Here is a 21,453-nt window from a genome sequence, read left to right on the forward strand (position 1 = left end):
CCCTCCCCCAAACCAGACCTCAACTGAGGACTGATTGACACATGAGTACAAAAGCCTGGTCCCTTTGCCTCGTGGTGGGACTAACTCTGATTCAAGTTTTGCTCCAGAGCCCTTGCTCATGAGATCAGAGCCATCTGAGACCACGTTCTGTAGCTGTTTCTCTGCTCTAACATGTTTGTCCCACTCTTCTCCTGAGAGCCCCCCTTCCCCAATGGCCCTGCAGAAATATTCCTGTTTTAGGCTCTGATTCTAGTGAGCTCAGCTGACACAGTGCTGAACGGTGATCGGCGATCTTGAGGCGGCCTGCTGTGTCGCTGCTGACGTTCTATTTCTTCATCCCGGGTGAGAGTTACATGGGGTCGTTCACTTTGTCATAACTCGGTGATAGGAACACTAATATTTGCACATTTCTCTGTATTTATGTTATATATACGTCAATATCAAAATGTTTATTAGAAGGGGGGAGACTTGGCCAAAGGAGAGGTGACACCGCTTTCCAAATTCTTGAGTCGAGAACTGCCTGCCTCCGAACCATGAGTACCTAAAATATTCGTAAGGCTCTCTATGTACTTGGAAACTCTGCCGACACCATGAGCAACCCAAGCTCCTCCTCACGGGGCTCGGCTACTCCCTGAGGACTCCCGCTTACATTAACATCCTCCCAAAGGGGGGCACGAAAACCTTGATCAGGAAAAACTAGATTGTGCTGCCTTCACAAAATCTAGAATCTTAGTGGCTTAGAACAATCAAAGTTTATTTCGTAAGCAAAATCTACTGAGGTTTGGAGTAATTGTTTGGAGTGGCGGCCTGAGAATTCCGGTTTCTTCCATCTTGTGGAAGCCCAGATGATCCCCACAGCAAGGTGGGGGCCACCGGAGAAATCTGCACCAGCAATTGCATGTTTCCTTCTGGGGGTGATACGGGTCCCTGCTGGGCGCCATGCACCGGCCGTCCCTCCTCCACAACAAGAGGGAGTGGGACCCCGGGACGGCAGAGCCCCCAACGTGCTCAGGCAGAGAAGTCTCTACTGGGTTCTCACTGCTTTTACCTCCAACCAATTTTGGAATCTTTACACGGGACCTGGGAAGTAGGCTTTAACCTCTTCTACACGATGTAAATGCCATGAAAGTGGGGGAATATTCCAACTTTTTCTGTATCCTAGCTTCCCACGTGAATATTTTGCATATTTGTCTATTCCCACTTCAAATTTGAAAACTAATCTCTGGAAGTATGGCGTTATCATCAGGAAATAATCATGTAATAAATATACTAAAAAGTTTATAAAACAGTAGAGACATGGATGGTTTTATTTGAAACACCAGCACTTTATTTTCTGTAATAAAAGTTGTTCCTTGCATGTTAGGATAGTCTAGTGGCTGCTTATATGTTTGTGAACTGTTTTTGCTCTGGTGAAGACTCGGATCTCTGGTCTCCTCTCTTGAAGAGCTGCACTCCAGGATCAACGTCAGGGTCTCATACTTTGGAACAAAGCTTTTTTTCTTTGCAAAACTGGCCCATTTGAATCCACAAGCCATGAGCCTGACCTTTCTTAGTCCTCAGCTGTGGAACTAAATTACAGCAATACATAACACATTGCATTCTCAAGCATAAAAAAATAGGCGCAGAATGAGGTGTAAGTACGATTACACTTGATAGCTCTATATTCTATTTAAACAAATGGCTCTTCAGGAAGACATCGTCCTTGGGCTCTTGAAATGTATTTTCCTGTTGCAACAGTTGGTCAATTCCTTCAGCAGCTGAACCAACTATTAGCTCTGTCGATACTCAGAATTCTCTTAGTTTGAAGATCAAATTGGTATTGTGTTGTTCCATGAACGATATAGAAAAATCCTAGAAATAAACAAAAAAGACTTACTACATTATACAGATGATTTCTGGGTTTAACCTGAATTCTTGAAAAACCCTGCCATTTGTGAGAACAAATATTTTTGGCAATTGCTGTTCCAAATAACAACACTGACACTATTCTATGACAACAAAATAGAGGAAATATATATATATATTCACTTACCATATTTCTGGAAAACAGCATCAACTTTATGGCCAATCCCAGGAAAGTCAGCTGCTATCATTCTGGGATAACCTGCATCCATGGATTGTTTATATTCATCATACCTGATCAAAAAATAATTGTAAGAGTCAGAACGTGTTAAATGACTTCTCAAAGTCATTACAGGGACTTTGGCGGCAGGACTCTTATAAGAACTTTTAACTCCATAGATCTTGTGTAGCATGGGGGAGGGGGAGGTAGGACGTTAGGTGAATAGGAGATTTTTAAGGTCCCTCTCAATGCCAACAACTAATTCTAATTCTCCAGGAGGTGCTGCATAGTGTCCTACTGAGGTAAACTGGCACAAGGGGATCTGTGAAGGTAAATACCCTCCTTCTTAGCTGTCCTTTTCCAACTTCAGCCCCACGTGTTCCCTGCACTCCCACTGCATTCCCATGCATCACTGCATGATGATCACCAACCATGGACTTGGCTGCTAGACCGGCCACAGCCATTCACAGTGATGGCAGCTAGCCACGGCAGTATGAGACTCATGTGGAAATGGTTCAATCTCGAATGTCCTCTCTAGGTGGAAAGAGGTGGTGCGCGGACACGTTCTGTACTCAGTCTTTACCTCCAGTACTTCTTAGCAACAAAGAAGTATGTTTTCCCAGTTTCCTCATCAGAAACCGCAGCATCGATGTTTTTCACAGTTTGAGGGAAGCCAAAGGATCTGTAGATGTCCTTGGGGTATCCGAACAGCATTTCCTGCCCCTGAACAGCCCAGTACTTATCACCTGACAATCAAAAAAAAAAGGATGAAAGTACTTGTCTGGGGTACCGGACGATAGTGAGCTGATTTCGGCCAAGTTCTCAGCTTCCCATGTGAGAGCCGTGTCCTGGCTGCACATCAGAACCATCTAGGGAGGGTCGCCTGGGTGGCTCAGTCATTAAGCCTCTGCCTTTGGCTCAGGTCATGATCCCAGAGTCCTGGGATTGAGTCCCACATCTGGCTCCCTGCTCAGTGGAGAGCCTGCTTCTCCCTCTCCCTCTGCACCTCCCCCTGCTCATGCTCTCTCTCTCTGTATCTCTCTGTCTCAAATGAATAAATAAAAAAAATCTTAAGAAAAGAAAAAGAATTCCAGAAGGTCTGGACTGGGAGCCAATCTCGTGGATGGGCCTTGAGGACATTATGCTAGTGAGAGTCTGTTTCTAACAGACTCCCTGGGGGATGTCAATGCTGCTGGTCTGAGGACCATACTTTGATAGTTGGCTCCCAGAGCAGCCTCTCCCTCCCTCAGAAGACCCATTGGTATTAAAATAGGTCTCTAGGAAATCTGGATACTTCAATGTTTCTGTGTCGTCTGCTCTAGCCTGTGGGCCCCAGTCTCCCCCTTTTGTTCCTGAGCATCCCCAGGGTGGGTACGTAAGTAGTTTCCACAGAAAATGCTTTCCTAAGTCGAGGTTCATGGACTGGCAGAACACCCATAGATACACTTTTTATTTAAAATGACTCAGAAATGCACTAGGTAAAGCTTAGTTGAGGTAATGGACTCCCATCGGTGTGATAAGTGAGATTGTCAGATTTTCCGTAGGCCACGGAGAGAACGTGGCCAGGACTCGCTTATAGCTCAGCCTCAAAGCAGATGGATTCACGGAAACGGAACAATAGCGGGAAGAGTTACCTTTGAAAAACCGGACTTCATCTCTCTCAGCAAATTCATAAGCAGCCTGAAGTCCACTTGGCAGGTTTGGCCAGAGAGTAGAAATGAAATTGAACTCAACTTCTGGGTAGAAGAGATTTAGGCGCATGTAGAACCTGATTTGGAAAAAACATGGAAAAGGTTTTGATCTCCTGGATGCAAGGGCGGGCTGACCTTTAACAAGCCCATCAGGCCGAAGCAAGCTCCAGAACATAAACAGTCACATGTAGCAGAATGGTGACGAAGGGATCCATTGTGCACAAATTCTCACGATCTAACTGCTGGTTTGGTGGAGCCACTTGGAGCCAGTGGCCGGAACCCACTGCTGGTCCCCAACACCCAGCATGCATGGTGGCAGCAGGCCCTGTCCCTGCACCTTGCAAACACCCTACAAGAGCCTGGTACTCTCGTCTCACGGATGAGATATCGAGGTCAGGGAGGGGAAGGGAGCTCTTTATGGCCACATATCTGATAAGAGAGAGGCAAAGGTTAATTTTAGGCTCCGAGCTGGCAGCCGCTCGGTTCCTCGTCCTTGGGTTGGTTTTACAGTCCCCAGGGGAGAATGCGGCCCCCGCCGTCGGAAGCCTGACGGGCAGCTCCAATCCCCCTCTGCTGGCTGAGACCCTGGGCAAGTCTGCTACTGTCTCTAGCCTCCCATGGCTTCATGACTTGGTCACACGTGAGTGAGCTCAGCGTCCTTTCAGTTCCTGCTAATCCTAGACTTGGGTCTGTTCCCTGGAGAAATCCCTCAAACACTTGCTTTGATAGGTGCGTCCTGCTCGACTGAGAGCCCCCCTTTCAAGCCAGCTATTTCCTTAGGGCTGCCCCGCTCTGAATCACAGCCTATACGGCCGCTCAGCCTTGCCCTGGTAGGGACGGAAAGCATCTGGAGCCCATACGCTCCGTTCTAGGGCGGATGTGACCACAGACAGCGTGGTGAAACAGTACGGACAAGCCTCCAGGAGCAGCAGCTAAGACGTGAGCCCATCGGAGCCCCCCTCCTTTCTATGTGCTGATGGCCCTGGCCCTTCCTCCGTGCTGATCGTTCTGTGGGCGGCATCATTCAGAAAAAGACTGTGCTCTTCTTCTGCATGGTCCTTTAGAAATCAGGATGGTACAGACCACAGGCCTGTGTCTTGCATGTGAGGGGATCCTAGTGTCCTTGAGGCCACATGCTGCAGAGGGGGCACCAGGACCCTCCTGTGAGGAGAGAAGCATGTGGTGACCACCCATATCTACTCAAGGGAGGGTCCTCCTGAACTCGTGGGGGTTTTCCCCATGATGGCTCCTCCCCTTCTCTAGGTCTCTGCAGATCACAGGCTTGGGGTGGGGGGCATCTTTACTAGGATAGAGTGGCTACAGCCCTGCTCAGCATGATGGTACTATGGGAAGGACGGGCTTCTCCCGATGAGTTACTAACACTCCTTCATTCATGTTTCATCATGAGGAGCGGCATTAATGAAGAGAGCTCGGGAGTGGGAATCAGAAGATCAGTTACTGCTCTGTCACCAGAGAACTCTGTGCCCTGAAAGGATCTCTTTACTTCTCCCTGCCTTACTTTACTGATCTGTAAAATGGGATTCTATTAACTGAATTTTCTACTTCAATGGTATTTTTTTCTGAGAACCAAACAACAGAATACATGTGGGGGAAAAGGCTGTTATAGGTTCATCACATTGTGCAAATGCATGCAATTGCTCGCATTTAATCCTAATTATGTATGCAAGCAAGTGTAAGATAAACAGTGTGTGTGCCCAGTAGTGGCCCATAGGCACCCACAGTCGTGAGTGTTATTATTATTACAAACACAAAACACAAAGAGGAACTGATGTCCTACCTATCTTTAAAGAACATCACTTCTCCCCGAACTGTAGTGATAGAATCAAAGATTAAGTTACTATCACACACTTGTGGTGTTTGGGGGCCTGTTGGCTGGACAGGATTTGGGGAAGGTCCTAAAAGAAAAAAGAGATCTGGAGTTAGTTCTGCCGTGTGTTGGACAGCTTCTTAAATGCGACAGCTAATGGCTGTTCTAACGGCCCCTCGTCCCTAATTTTCTGTACACTCACCGTATATGGCCTGGATGGCATTGATGTCGTCCTGGGAGAGTTGGACATGACCATCGTACATGTAGTTGGGGTACATCAGAGCCCCGATATCAGTAGAATGAAAAAGTCCAAGGGAATGACCCAACTCATGAGCCGCCACACGGTACAGGTTGTAATCTAAATGGTCCGATAAATGCATTAGCGATTATTTGCAGTGTTCTCAGTTTTGAGACATGTAATTAAGAAGGAATCTACAACTTTACAAAGACCAGTGCTCGTATTTTGTCGGCAGCTTTTTGAAATAGCCATAAAACTTTTTCCCCAAGCTGGGAGGACGGGAGGCTTTTCTAATGGTGAAGACACAGGCTACAGCCCAAGCTCTGTGTTTACACTGACACGATGAAACAGCAAGCTCATCCAACTCTGAGTCCAGCACAGATCGGTCAGTCTTGTCAGTGGTTAGATGGTATGTATTAGTTCACGGAGAAGCAGTGGAGTCCTATTAACAATTTTTTTCTTCCTATCTACAAACTGATACATGCCTATGCTGGGAATTTTGGAAAACACAATCTCTCCTCCCTTAATTTTCACATAACCTTACTAACACTGTTAAATTTTGGTGTGTCCTTCTAATAAAGAAATAATTCTATGTAGATGCCCACAAGAAAAACATTAAGATTTTCAACATTTTCTTAATAGAAACTTTGGAGCAGCCTATTTGCAGCCAACAAGATGTTATTACTAACAGAAATAACCCTTCTCTTCCAGTTTTCTAAATGTAGCATTAATTTTATAAGTGGCAGTAGAAAAATACGTACTTCTACGGATGCATTCTTTCAGCTAAGCCAAACAATATTACAATGAAGCAAGAAGGGGTGGGGAAATGAGACAAGATGAGTTGACTCACTTCTGTGATCGTTGGTCCATCTTTCATCTTCATCAAAATGAGCATCCCCTCCAAGATTTGGGCCTGGTAGGAAAGCATGAGCGAGGTTTCCGTCGGGCCCATCAAAGGGAGAATTGTCGTAGTGATCTGCCAGAAACAGAATTCAGGAAATGTCCCTCTTGGTTCCGACTGAGGCTAACCCAGGAGAGAAAGCATTGGCTTTGCTGGGAGGCCAATAGACTTCCATCAACTGTGATGTAGTTTCCCTCCTTAAGCCTGTAAAATCAACACTCCTCTTAAACAAGTTCTTCCAGCTGAAAGATGAAGGGATTTAGAGGCAAGTCGAACTGAAAGTGAGAATACTGCTGTGGGACAAGAAGAGCTTACCTCTCCAGACAAAGGATATCATTATGTCCGCTTGCCCCTCAAAGACCTTGGTGAAGGTCAGGGGCGAGACATTACTCCAGAGTTGAAAGGCTTTCTCAATGGCACTGTCCACGTCCGCTCTTGGCAAATCTGGTGTGTAATTTTTAATCCTTAAAATGGAAAAAAACAGAGACACGTCGGACCCCATTGCTTACGGCTCCGCTGGGAAAGAGCGCCCTTGCTCTGGTGCTCGGTCTGATTACCTGTAGGTCAGGTGTGTGTGCTCCCATCGGAGGGTCCTATCAGCGACGGCGTACTGAGCCACGTCGGGCACCCCACATCTGGGCTGCTTCATCAGATTCAGGGTGTCAGCATCTATCTTCCCGGTCACCTTCAGCCCAAAGAATTCCTGCATTTCCTTCAGCTTCTCAGTCACCAAATTGCTGTTACTCTGCCTTACGATTTGCTTCCCGTCACTCTTCAGGTTGTAGTAGTTTTCCAGGTATTTCTGATGAAAGATAAAATTACTGAAACACTGGACGGGAGATCTTTCTCTTTCCTAAAGACTGACAATCAGAAGCTTTAGCTGGAGTGGAGAACTACTTTTAAAGATCGTGTCGGGATTTCATGGTGGAAATTATTGGTGGAGACTAATTGCAGGGTAGAAATCTCCCTACTACCAGTTAGTATGCTGTCTGAGTTACAATTCGTAGAGTCACATTTGCATGTTGTTCCTTTAGTTCCCACTCACCTCCAGCTGGAAAAGGGAAGAGAAGAACCCGTGCGTAGCTGGGTACAGCTTTGGGGAAAGGGTCCTTTCTACCAAACATTTGTCTTTGTGAGAAGTCCCCCCTTCAATAAACCGCTTTATGCTACGACTACCGCTCCGTACGACTGAGCAAAAATGCAAATAAAGCCTCCTGCATTTGTGGCGCGTGAAATTAGGTGTTTACCTGGACCACCTCCACGTCCTGCTCTCGCGTTCCTGAGGTCGCTGCAGGGAAACCGTGGGACCCCACGCCCCAGACCAGCGCTAGCAGAACGGGAAGGCTGGGCATGCTGGCTTCGCTTTCCTTCTCTGCTGAAGGACCCGGACGCTCCCCACCGGCCAGCCCAGCACATCAGCTAGGACGCTCCCTCTTTATATACAGGTCCGCCCTTCCAGAAAGCAGATGCTGGCTGACTCAGGTTTCATAATATTGCTCCAGCAATTATCAGAAATGATGACATCTGCAGATTATTTAGATTCACTTGGTGTCGCAACCTTGTGATCAATACCAAACAGGAAGTGTGTGAAGGAGGCACAAGACTGTTGTTTCCTCCAACTCATTTCCATCCTATTTGAGAAGGGTTCTAGAGTACTCCATGAACATTTGGGAAAGTAGGCTTTGCTCCTTGATTCTGCTGGCCGTGAGGTGCTCCGGGGTGCACCCCGCTCCCGACCCAGGGCAGGGGCAGGGCTGCTGACCCGGAGCTGTGCCGGTGGTTGTTCAGCACCTGCGCTGCCAACGCTCGTAGCCCCGCAGGGGCCGTGGGGCGGCCATCCCCGCTTCAGAGGAGCTCCCTTCTGCCTTTGCTAAGTCTCCTGGGACACCTTCAGGGTCCCACGGTTTCTCTCAACCTTTATTCAGGCCCAGGGGTGAGAACCTTGACTGAGAAACCCCCATCCACAGGTGGGCTATGTGATAACTCACACCCGGTGTAGACACTGCCCGTTGGCATCATGGGACACGTCAGATCCTTCTCTGAGACCCATCAGAATGTACCAGGGGAGGCAGGGGCTTGCGGGAGACCAAGTCTTATTGCCTTACTGGGAGTCTGCTGTCTTATTTTTTTAAAAGGTTTTATTTATTTATTTGACAGAGAGAGCAAGCACAAGCAGGGGGAGCAGCAGAGGGAGAGGGAGAAGCAGGCTTCCTGCTGAGCAGGGAGCCCAATGCGGGGCTCGATCCCAGGACCCTGAGATCATGACCTGAGCTGAAGGCAAATGCTTAACCAACAGAGCCACCCAGGTGCCCCAAGTTTTGCCCCATTATAGGCTATCTTATCTGTAAAATCATGGTTTAATGGGTTATTATTTTTCTATGCATATTAAAATAAATACATGGCTATGTAATGAAAAATGTTCATTTATGTATCCATGTTCTATATTAAAGTGTCTTGTGGGGGCGTCCTTTCTACCCTTGGTGAGAAAAGATGATCTAAATCTGTGGCTTCCTCTACTCACGCCCCACCCTCCTTCCTGGGAAGTGTTTGATGAGACGTAAAGTTGAGAACTACTTGCCTCTATTCTCCCCCTTCAGGACCTGATGGGGCTCCCACCTTTCCCACCTGTCAGGTTGGCTTTCTCACCTTCCCGACTTCTGTTTTCCTTGCCACACAAAGAACAACATCTTGCGTATAAATATTGCTTCAATGTATTTTGGATTGATGTGAAAGAGCACATTTCCTCCCTAATTATCTAACCACAACTTCCTCATCTAAGTGGAGTGATTGGTGAGTTCAAGACAGAAAGAGGAATTAGAAGAAATTCTCATGAAGTTGAAATCCTCTCCTCATGGGCATTAGATGGAGGAGGGTGGGGCTGGGACCACAGAACCCCAGCAATTGAACTGACTTCAGTGCAGGCAAGGGAAATCCTGCAAGAAACTCTTTACATTAGAGCTTGTGTTTTAAAGTCAAGGGGTAGCAGACACATCCTGACTTTTGGGGAATCTGGCCAGTGTGAAGAGGATGCACCCCGCTCCACTGGGCAGTGGGAAGCAAGGGTCCCCACGTTAGCTCGAGAGCATGTGACCGTCTGGGGCTGGGCCAGGAATTACAAAGGTATCACCCGGGAAGAGTGTCTTAAAATGTTCAATGTGGCAGAAGTCTACATAGCCTACGGTCTGCAAGTTTTCCAACGTTTGTGAACTACTATATCCTTTAAACAAAATCCCTTTTGGAAAGCCAAATGGTAAAGCCGATGACAGAAGAAGCACCCTCCGGAAGTGGGAAATGGGGCCGCAGAGCCTCGCCTCCCTCCCTCCCATGTGGTCCCCTGTCTCCTTTCCTCTAGCGAGGTCTCCAATTTCCATGCAACAGTGAAGATTCAGTAAAGTGAAGCTCAGAAACCGAGGGTCTAGCCCAGCACCCTGATTTTCCAGATGAAGAAACTGGAGAACAGAGAGGTTGCCCATGGGCCGGTGGTCCCACCTCTGCAGGGACGGGGGTGGGGGGGTGGGTCGTGGCCGGGGAGAGTGCGAGGAGCTTGGCTTACACCTGCTCTTGGTCCGAGGGCAGAGCTCTTGACCGAAAAGCCACAAGTGTTTCATTACAACTTCGGGAATGCTGATGGACATTGCAAACTGGTCACTGAAATAGCTGTTTGTTAAATTTCTTCCCAAAATAACAAAGCATTTTAAATTAAGTTTTGGTTAGGCAGCCAGCCTCGAAGATTCACATGGTCCTGAATCTTGAAATTTCCAGTTAGGTATTCACATAACTCCTTGATTAGTGCCTCCATGTGATCTATCTGAGAGTGGAAAGGAAAACATAAAAATCTAGACCAGAAAGCTGGGGATTAAATCCTACCAAAATCCTAGCAATGCTTGAATTTGGCATAGTTTCCAAGAAGCTCAAGACATGTTAGAATTTTATTGCTCTTTGAACATTTTTCCCCTGGGGGCTTCTTTCCCCCATCACCCCCATTTGGATGTAGTTTTGTGGAAATTATTCCTCTATCCTGTATTTCCTGGGAGAACGGCAGCCTCGAGTGGGCTCTTGTGAGTGCGGCTACATCAACGGACTCCTGACTATTTCCAAACAGGCAAATTGTTTCCAAGGTTTTCATGCCTACTGCTCTGGGGAAGGACTCAAACATGTTTGTGTTTTTCCATATTAAGTTCCGTCTTGGAATAGCAATCTTGCTTCATGGTTTTTTGTGCTTGGAAATACAGCCTTTTAATTTTATAATTCAACTTGAGTGTCAGATTTTTTTTTTTTCTGTTTTTTTGGTCCTACAAGACTTGAAATGATTTTAGCAGAACCTTTAAATATGGAATGCTGTTTTGTTTTGGGAGTAACATGAGGGACGGCTTTGCCCCACCCGGTATGTTCTCCTTACGAATGGCCCCATGGTAGCTTCATGGACAACCAGCGTGTGTGGGTCTGACATTTAACAGACGCTGTGCACCTGTTCTTCCTTTGGTCGTCATGGCTACCTTCCAGGTAGAGATGGTTGATGCATCGGCCTGCAGTCACTTACCATCACAGGTCTGTGTAACTCCAGTCCACCAGCCTTCATGGCGCCCTGTCACCAGACATGACACTGGGTAAGGGATTTGCCTCCCTGTCAGAGAATGTGTTGTGAGACACGAGGCTGGTTCCGTTGGTTCTGTCATGTCTATAATAACGTCTCCATTCCACCACCCTGTCCCTCGGGCCTGAAAGGATCTTCGCTGATCCCTGCAGACATCTCTAGATGCCTGACGCTGGAATTCATCTCTTCGTTCTAACAGGAAATTAGTGTGGAAAAGCCAGTGAGTTGGCTCAGCCCCTCCGTGCGTAAGCTTATGCCTTCCCCTGTGATTTCCACCCTTCTGGCTTTCCTGTCGTGTCTCCTTTGGTACAAATCTTTTCCCTCACCCTGTGAACTTGTCTACCCGCTGGAATAGATCAACTCCCCAAACATCTCTCTGCTCTTTACCATCCACCTTATTGTTTAAGCTTGACCTTGACTTTGATCCCCTGCCCTGGGCTCTCAGCGGTGACTACTAACATCCACCATGGGGTCACGGTGCCACTGACCCTCTCTGGCATTGTCTTGGACAGATCCTTCTTTCCTTGGCTTGAGAGTCTCTGCACTTTGCTTTTTCTCCCTGTGCTTTTGGATTACTTCCTCTTCTTTGCTGGGTCTCTTCCTTTTCCCCTCTGGAATCTATCCATTCACTCAGGCCCTGCTCTGAGTCCTCATCTCTCATTGCTGGCCACTTATTACCCCAGGACAGGGGTCTCTCCTCCTGTAACTTCAACTTACAGCCTCACAAAAGTTCCTCCCCGAACACGGGCCCCAGTCTTTCCCCGGAGCCCTACCTGGGCTTCACCTGCCACTGGGATGGCTCCACCTGGGGGTGGTGTCATTTCCTTCCAAAGCGGGACTCTAATTCCTCACTGTTAAACTTCTTACCTGGAACAGAGCTTCCTAAACCACAGACTGGCGTTCAAACTGTGCCCTTACTACATAGCCTGTTACTCAGTCTTTTTATGTCTTTTTTTTAAATTAGCTTCAGATGTAGAGGTTAGTGATTCATTCGTCGCATACAACACCCAGCACTCATCCCATCATGTGCCCTCCTTCATGCCCATCACCCAGTTACCCCAAAGATGTATCACATCGCAGAGAATTTCGGAGATTCACTCCATCACAGGAAAGGGGCCAGTTTGCCGAGTCTTTGAATTGCCTCATGAAATAATTTAATCTTAGGGATCAGTTGAAAAGGTCATCAACCTCTGCTTCCCTGTTTTAGGTTAGGTGATAACAAACAGATGTTGGGGTAGCATCATATTATTTTCTAAAGGAATTACGTGCGATCAGAACAGCATCTGGCACTGTGTAACTGGGTTAAGAGCTAACGAAGAGTTAGCCTTCCTGTTCGTACGATCAGTTGTTCTTTACCAGTTGAATCCGATGTAAGACGTAGAGGTAGCGTAGCTTACTACTTTCAGCCCGGCTCTGTGGCGGCCCGAGCCTGGCAGGGGCTTGTGCAGAAGCTTGCGGAGAACAGTGGCTTCCCCTCAGGCACACGGCTCCCCTCCATGGTTTTGGGGAAAGAAACTAAGTTCCCAGGCGGTACAGCTTTCGAAAGGGGCAGGAGAATATGTACAGATACGGTGAAGAGGACATAAGGGTTTTTAGAGAAATCTACCCCAAAGAGAAGAGCCAGTAGCCCTTAGAAGCCTCTATCCTGAAAGCTACACAACTAGCACATGGGGGTGTTTTCTCCCCTGGCCTTGAGCTCAGCCTGAGGTCACAGAGCCTCCTCAAATCCTCAGCGTCCTCTGGTTCTCCTCCCTCCCAGGGCCCTGCTGCGGAGGTCGTAAGAGCAAATCTGCAATCTCGTTTATACTGAGGGGTTAGCACAGTCGCCGTATAAAGGGCGACCGGTGTGTATTGCATATTTTATGTGTATATGCAGATATATATTGACCTCCGTGACTCAAAATCTATAAATATGCATATCGGATTAACTTTATATACATGGGTGCACTTAGCACGGTGCCTGTGAAAGAACGCATACATACAGCTCTATGGAGAAGATATGTCATAGGATAATATATTGGGATGTAAAATGGTATTTTGTCCCATAATCTCCCCTGAGCTTGCCAAGAACAGTGTGTTCCCTGGTTCAGAGGTGTCTTCAGGACTGTAATCAGAAGTGACTGGATTAAAGGCAATATCTCTTTCCAGCTTCTGGAAAAACCTAAGATCATTTGGGGAGGTTATGCGAGGTGTCTTCAACTAAGAAGGGAAAGGAAAAAGTTTGGAGGGAAGCCTGAGGGAGAACAGCAGTTTCCTTAAACTGGAAAAGGGAACATTTGGGCAGTGCCCACCAGGCCTAAAGACCCACGCTCCACTTCCTGCTCCTTGGAAGCTCCTGGGGGCGGCTGCGGGGTGGGCGTAGGGAGGCTGGCTTCCTTGGGGTTGGATGCATTCCACCATCTGGGTGAGGAGAAATGGAAACACGCATCATCTTCTCCAATGCACCAGTAGGTGGTACAGCGGAGATTTAAACCCAGTCGGCTCCGAGGTCAATGTACGTTCCAATACCAGTGTTTGCTCACAAAACGGTGGCTTTCTAATTGTAGTGAGTGAGGATGGTTGCCTTGTACATGGGGAGGAGATGGGTAAGAGAACTTACTTTCAGGTACCCTCCAAAAGGTGTGGTAGGAAGAGCACAGAATTTTGAGTCAAATGACATGAGTTTGAATCACAGCTGAGCAATCTTGGCTGTTATCATTTGCAAAAAGGAAATTATAATGCCTAGCCCACGCAATTATGATATAATTGAACTGGTAGGTACCTTGTAAATGGAATGACTGCATATGGTAATTATCCTTACCTCCTGACCTTTAAGACCGTCTCCGTGATCAGGGGCTCCATAGTGATACAAGATAACCAGGGGTTCACAGACATGAAACCCATTTTCTGGGTCTATAGTTAGCATTTTCTTGAAATAAAAAGATAAATTTGCTCTTAGAATATTAATCAAAATACTATGCATGCATTACTAATTTAATTGACTCCCATTGATTGGAACTTCAGACAGTGTGATTACAAACGTGGACTTAATATGGATGGACACAGAACCAGAGGCAGAATTCTGAACGTGAAAGAAATCTAATTTTTGTGTAAAGCAGGTTTGAATTCAAAACTCGATTTCGCAGCTTTTTAGACCTGTAGCCTTCTGCATGTTAACCTTTCTGATATCTCATTTTCTCACATAAAAAATGCAAACAATAATATCAGGATTTTCCATGACAGCTTTATGGCTACGTGAATCCCCAAATGCAAACATACATCATGCTTATCACATAATAGCTGCTCGATGAGCGTCCATTCCTGGTAGAGGGGAAAGACACCTAAAATCATCTACGTTAGCCATCCAACATTGGACATGAGGAAATAGAGGCCCTACGTTTCCATTTGTTTTATTTCTTGGAAGCAAAACTCTTGCAACTATGAGTCCTGATGAGAACATGTCAATATGACAAATATTGCTAGTAAAAAGCTATCTATAATGTAAATTATTCACGATTCTTGAAGAAATTGTTATTATGCAACGAGGTGCAGCAAGTCAAAGGCAATATAGTTTTTGCCTAAATGTCCATCGTAAGCCAAGACAGTGAGTGACTCCTTGACTAGTCTGGAAGCTCTCCCAAGAAGCAGCTACACTACAAGATGTATCATCATCCCCTCATTGGCACGGGCTGCATATGTCTCTAATACTAGATGTCGAGGCGGCAAGTTTCTCAGTTGCATAAATCATGGCCAGGAAGTCATGTAACATACATACTCACCTTCAGTTTTATCTTGAGAAAGTGAAGCAGTTTCCTCTTAGTCACACTGAGGAGCTTTTATTGATAAATACAGTTACTTTATGAATCAGCTGTTGTTATTGGCCTGTCCAGGGTGGGATCCCCCCACCCAAAGTGGCTTTTTCCTACTGACTAATAGGGACTAACTGACGGTGTGGATTCTCTGGTAAATCTGGAAGGCCGGGGTGCTTCTCCCCCAAATGCTGTGCCCCCTGTTTGAAGCACGTGTGATCTACTTCAGAAATGCGTAAGAAACGGACTGTGTGTGCAGGACGTAACACTCGCTGAAGTTACCTGTTCAATTTATTGTTTGTAGCCTGATGACTTCCAAAATGGATTTACCGCTGAATTATGCACGGACTGAATTAATTAATTAATAATATGTTTCGGGGAATGTTTTCTCGGTTGTTATATTTATTAATGGAAATATGATGTTTTTTGTTATGTAACAGCAGGTTGAATTCTTGATATTCTTTCCTCTATGATATAACTCAGAAAAAAAATACCGTTTCTTCACTGTGGTCAAGCCAACTCTTTGTGATTCCCAAAAAATATTGTGTTATCTCTCATATCTTCACACCACTGCACGCGTGCTGGTCCCTTACCCTCCACGCTTGGCCTGCTAGACTCTTACTGGTTGAAGAGCATCTAGGACCAAGCATTGCTTCCTTCCTAAACTCATTCATTCATTCATTCATTCAATAAAAGTTTATTAATAAGCAGTGGTTAAGAGGCAGACGCCATGCTGGGCACTGGGGACAGTCCAAGGTGGGACATTTGAGGACAGTTAGAGCACACTGTGGGTTAATGGGTGCACAGAAGAGGAAGACTGAACACAGCCAGAAGGCAGGGTGTGGAGGTCAAAGATACACTTATGAAAGCACAGACCGTAGCGGAACCAACTGTTGCTTCCCTGCTCACGGACTGCTGGCTTCACCTTGACATGGCATTTCCCTCTGCCCTGCTGGCACCCCACAGCCAATTCCACATATTCTCTGAGGGTCTGTGGTTTGTCAACCCACTCCCAACTTAGGTCTAAGCCAAGAATCATTTTGCTGGGGGGTCAATTAGAGTAGATTTATAATAAGGAACTTGGGGAACCTCGTGGACTACAATCTCAGGACAGCCTTCCCGAGAAATGGGAAGATTGAAGGCTCTCTCTGTCTCTGTCTCTCCCTCTTGTTCTTCGCCTGAGCCTGAATATCTGCTCGTTTTCCTTTCTCTGAACACCGGCTTTGCTCCAAGGACGATGCTCCCCTACACATTAGTCCATGCAGGACTTTGAGGTACCCTGGTCCTGATTCTGCTTTCAAGCCTTGGTGATCTTATAGATCCTGTCCCTCGCAGTCCCCCACGTGGGGACAGGAGGGCTGGAGGAGGCAGGGAGCCACAAGCATACCCCTTTCCTTGCTTGACGGGCCACATCTGGCTTTGCTTCTCAGGTGGACCAGCTGGAACATTCTTGACCCCTAGTCAGTGAGGAATGAAAGCCCTCCTGTGGTCTCCGGTCTCAGCCCTGGGACCTGGATGAAAATTCTCTCCAGACACCTCTCTCCTCCTGTTTCCCTACACACTTCCTACGTGACCAATCTAGATTACTTTCCTTCTGTGATTCTCTATTTTGTCATCTTAGTATCTTAATCCTTTCCATTCTTCACTCACTTCTCCCTGATTTCCTCCCTTGACCTGCTGAAACACTCCTCCACCCACCACCTGCTATCGTTGGATCATCTATGAGGATTTCTACACTCCCATCCCAAACTGTCCATACCACCAGCACACCATGTCCTGCCCTCTGTGTCAGACACACTGATGTGAATATAATAATCCTGGGCTCTCAAAAATAGCAAGAAGAGGCAATCTATAGTCACAGATTCTGATACACCTGTTATCCTGCAAAAACAACTCAAGAACGTGCATTAGGTCCTTCTTTACTTTTGAAACAGCACTGTGAGTTGGACCATGGATTTATTGTCTCCAATAGGGTCAGGCTATTTGCTGGCCTGCACAGATGGCTCCTTCTTGCATCCCCTTTGTTTCCTTAGGATCCTTAAGGACTGGGGCTTCCCATTCCTTTATTCTAACAGCTCCTAGGAAGCTCTGCAAGACTGTGCCCAGGGGGGAGACAGGGCCAGATCACAGGGAATAGCCAGGGGCCTGAAGCGACTTGCTGTGTCCTGAAAGCTGTGTCTCATCTTTCTTTTTCTGGGGAAAAAAGCTCACATTGACCATGCTAATTCTGCTGCAACCCACCACCACCCCCGACCTCCTGCATTTGCCATTCCCTTAACTCTATGTTTTTTCTCTTTTTCCAGAGTGCGTATCTCCTTCTCACATATGGTACAATGTATTTATAGTCTATAATTCTAGTTCTTATCTGCCTCCCTCGTGAATGTAAGTCCTAGGAAGGGAAAATCTTTGTCTGTTCTGTTGACTGATGTGTGCAAGTGCTCAGCAGCATGCTTATGTGTAGCAACAGCCTGGTAGGTGTTGCCAAGAGTGAGCGAGCGGAGACACCAGTGGACGTCTCCTACCATGTCGGCCCTTTACGTTCGTCTCCAAATCAGCGGTGCCTTCCCCAGACCGTGAGCCCCGGGAGGGTAGGCAACAGAGCAGGAGTTTGACCTCAATTTTTGCGAACTGTGGTCTTGTGGCTGAGACTCCCCTCATGCGTTTATCACTCACTCTCAAGGATGTGATTTGAGCCCGACCAATCACAAGACTGCCGTGGGCTGAGAACATTGACGAAAAGACGCACCTGCTTCAGAGTTGAACAGTGACAGATTGGGGCTTTGTGGGGAAAGAAATTCTAAGCAAGTTAACGTACAGAAAAGTTTAAGGACTACATTGTCACTTTCAGAAGTAGAACTTACCAGGGATACAGATTTGTGGTTCTGTGACGGGTCGATAAAATATTTTCCTGCCTTCAGGAGTCTACTTGTGGCCTCATGGGTCGCATCTCATCTCAGCCGCTCAGGAGGGGGCAACACACAGTGCCTTTACAAGTCACCGTGCCCCTTCTGTAGTGTCGGGGTTTGCAGTGATTTCTTAATGACTAATCATCAGATTTTCTTGAATTATGATATGACTACTTTATTAATAGCAGACCTTATGCCTATTCACTTAGATGCACATGAAATACTCTTTCACATGCTTAACATTCCTTAACTAAATGGAAAAATAACAGCACTTACAGGAACTTCTCAAGTTACGAGTCTGACTTTTGTATGTCTGTATCCTGCAACCCGTCATGGGGCAGGCCAACCGACCTGCTACAGAGCACCAGCCCCTTCCTCTCTTTTTCAACTCCTGCCCTATTTCCTCTGTCCATCTTTGCTTTGCTCCCTGCCTCTTGCCATTTATCACACTGGTAGATCAATTCATGTCAACACTCGGAGTAGGGGGCAGCAGAGAGGATCAAACATAAGCCTGGGATCAAGCAAATGGATTCGACCCCTGACTCTGTCACTTACCATCTGCACGACCTTGAGGATATGGCTCAGTCCTTCTGAGTGGCAGCAACCCTATTTGTAAAATTGGTTTAATAATGTCTACCTTGTTAATGAGAACTAAAAGAAATAATATATGGGGGCGCCTAGGTGGCTCAGTTGGTTAAGCGACTGCCTTCAGCTCAGGTCATGATCCTGGAGTCCCTGGATCGAGTCCTGCATCGGGCTCCCTGCTCTGCGGGGAGTCTGCTTCTCCCTCTGACCCTCCCCCCCTCATGTGCTCTCTCTCATTCTCTCTCTCTCAAATAAATAAATAAATAAAAATCTTTAAAAAAAAAAGAAATAATATATGTAAACTATTTGCTTCCTTTCTGCATTAAAATGTCAGCCCTTCAGTTGGATTTCTTAATGTCTGAGGGCAGATTTTTTTTTGCATGCCTGTTAGTACAATTTTACTTGTATTATAATTAATACTCAATTTATAAAAAACCTAAATCTTAAGGTTTCTTAAGATTTTAAATTCAACTTTCTAATCTTGCTATTCTGTTTATTAACCTAGGAAGTGTGTATGAAATGGTTATAATCACTTTCATTAGCTCTTTGACTAATATTTAATGGATTCGTATGGTTAAAATTTTGAAATATCCTTAAACATTTAATACTATTTGCATTCATAAATACTTTCATCAACACTTCAAATTACAATTATGATTTTAAAATAGCTAATTCTTCCAAATAATCCAAATCTATTTGTGCAGACTTATAATCAGAGTATTTCTAAGCACTTAAGAAACTCTTATTAATATAATAAAGCCAAGAATTCAATTAATTCTACCTGAAACCCAGGTTAACTCTTATTAATACAATAAACCCAAGCATTGAATTAATTCTACCTGAAACTTACTTATAATTAGGTCCTGCCAATGTCTTCCATTTTACAGAAAATTGCTTTCACAAATTATTCCTGCTGCATTTGAGTAAATTCAGTGTGTCCTTCCCACTGTTTCTCCTCACAGTGGGCTCACATCTTGGTGTGATATTTGGCGATGGGCTTCTGAGAGAGTAACCCATCTGTAGAGAGGGTGAGATTCTGTACCATCTTTATTCTTTGTTTTCTCATTGGTGTTAAACCCACCATTCTGTTGGTTTCTTGCCAAGCTCCCATCTGATTCCCAGTTTTGCTTTCATTCCCCACCCCCTGCCCCCGATCTAGTGTCACTTCCTGTAATGCAGATGTGCTCTACATTTCTCAGGCAAGAGAAATCAAGCCAGTTCTTGAACATCATCTTGGGATTCAGCAGCACGTCACCGTTAGGGCTGGACTTGTCCTAACATGGACTATAAGTCTGGCCCCTGGCGCTTGGCCTCTGCTTGGTGTCAGGAAACACGGGTGGCTGGCTTGTCAGCACACACACACACACACACACACACCAGTCCTTCTGGAACAGGATTGCTTGGGGCAAAGGACAGAGGGGAGCCTTGGCAGGTGGGAGGTCCGCCACTGTCCGTTATAATTGAGGAGGGCACAGGGGAACTGGGGGAGGCCAGACGTCAGACACAGTACAAGAACCTCGGCCTTTGGGCTGTGGGGGTTTTAAATTGCAGAACTGAGGAAGAATGAACTTCCCCTCCTTGTGGGCATGCAGTATGACACAGCACAACATCTAGTTCAGATCGGAATCAAAACTAAGTGAGATGAGGCCATCCAGGCTGATCTTTGCCTGTTACTCTAGACAAAATAAGAACATGATCTTTGGAACCAGGAAGGACTGAAATTAGGGCCTGACCCTGCTACCTACAATGTGACCATGGCAGGGTCCCTGAGTCACTCTAAACTCCTATTTCTGCACGGTGGAAACAAGCCGCTGACCCAACGGTCCTCCTGAGGACGAAACAAACACTGGACCTCAAGCCCCTTGTGCCGTGCCTGGCGAAAACCAGGTATTCAGGCCTCGAGCAGCTGTTCCGTGCCTTTCCCCAGACAAGCGAAGACACGGTGAGTCGGGGAAGCCAGTACAAGGAACGCGCGTATTGCTCCCTTCCTGCCCAGCCCAGCTCCTCCTAAGAACTATCTGCACCAGTCACTTCCCCTTTGCCACTTGTCCCAGCCTCTTTGTGGTGGACGGACGGAGATTTCTGCCTCAGCATTTCCCCCACCCTGCTGTGTGGCAGCAACACGGCTGGTGACATGACTCCCCGTGGCCTCGGCCACCCTTCCAGGATGACCCCGCCGTTACGAAAGATCCAGACGGGCGGCTCACAGGGTGGTCTGCGGCCAGGCGGTGCCCCGTGTGGGCACGATGCCGGGGCGGCCGTGGGGGGGGCGCTGGGCATGGCTCGCACGCAGGCGGGGCCGGGCCAGAGCCACGGTGACACCGACAGAGACCCGCGCCGCTGCTGCGCTTTTGCGGGACATGGATCAGCAAACTCCTTTATTCTTATTTTCAAGGCTTTGCTTTTTAAAATCTTTTCCAGCTTTACTGAGGTATGATTGACCAATAAACATTGTATGTTTTTAAGGTGTCCAGCACGGTGTTTTGATATTTGTACACATTGTGAAATGATGTCGACGGTCAGGCTGCTCAGCACACCCACCACGGCTCGGAGTTACCTTTCCTCGCCGGTCTGAGTGGGGAGAGCGTTTAAGATCCACTGCCGGCAAATTTCAAGTCCACCATACAGAATTAGTGACTGGTCACCGCGCTGTGCATTCTCTCTCCAGAACTTACTCATCTCACATAACTGAAATTTCCTATCCTATTCCAACATCTCCCTGTTTCCTCCATCCCCTTAGTCCCTGGCAACCACCTTGTACACTCTGCTTTTAGGAGTTTGACATTTTTTTCGATTTCATGTGTAAGTGAGAGCATGCGGTATTTGTGCTTCTCTGTCTGGCTTATCTTATCTAGTATAA

The 21,453-nt window shown here is 46.6% G+C and overlaps 1 protein-coding gene across 1 annotated transcript; it reads right to left on the reverse strand.

Annotated features, from left to right (window-relative positions):
• Positions 1 to 1,322: 1,322 nt before the first annotated feature.
• LOC116646919 (interstitial collagenase-like) lies at positions 1,323 to 8,116 on the reverse strand. Its single transcript, XM_032427957.1, has 10 exons — positions 7,968 to 8,116; positions 7,278 to 7,522; positions 7,036 to 7,184; positions 6,670 to 6,795; positions 5,784 to 5,939; positions 5,552 to 5,669; positions 3,697 to 3,830; positions 2,646 to 2,808; positions 2,033 to 2,136; positions 1,323 to 1,851 (listed from the first exon to the last, which is right to left on the reverse strand). Exons 1-10 carry the CDS (start codon positions 8,070 to 8,072, stop codon positions 1,751 to 1,753), a joined length of 1,401 nt encoding a protein of 466 aa, XP_032283848.1. The 5' UTR covers positions 8,073 to 8,116; the 3' UTR covers positions 1,323 to 1,750.
• Between the last annotated feature and the right edge of the window lie 13,337 nt (positions 8,117 to 21,453).

Source organism: Phoca vitulina, unplaced genomic scaffold, assembly GCF_004348235.1.
Source record: "Phoca vitulina isolate PV1807 unplaced genomic scaffold, GSC_HSeal_1.0 scaffold38, whole genome shotgun sequence".
NCBI classification, from domain to species: domain Eukaryota; kingdom Metazoa; phylum Chordata; class Mammalia; order Carnivora; family Phocidae; genus Phoca; species Phoca vitulina.

Coding starts and splice junctions, on each gene's coding strand:
- LOC116646919 (XM_032427957.1), bottom strand. CDS start 8,072: ATGCCCAGCCTTCCCGTTCTGCTAGCGCTGGTCTGGGGCGTGGGGTCC. Junction 7,523..7,967: donor AGGACGTGGAGGTGGTCCAG/GTAAACACCTAA, acceptor ATCTTTCATCAG/AAATACCTGGAAAACTACTA. Junction 7,185..7,277: donor CACACACACCTGACCTACAG/GTAATCAGACCG, acceptor TTCCATTTTAAG/GATTAAAAATTACACACCAG.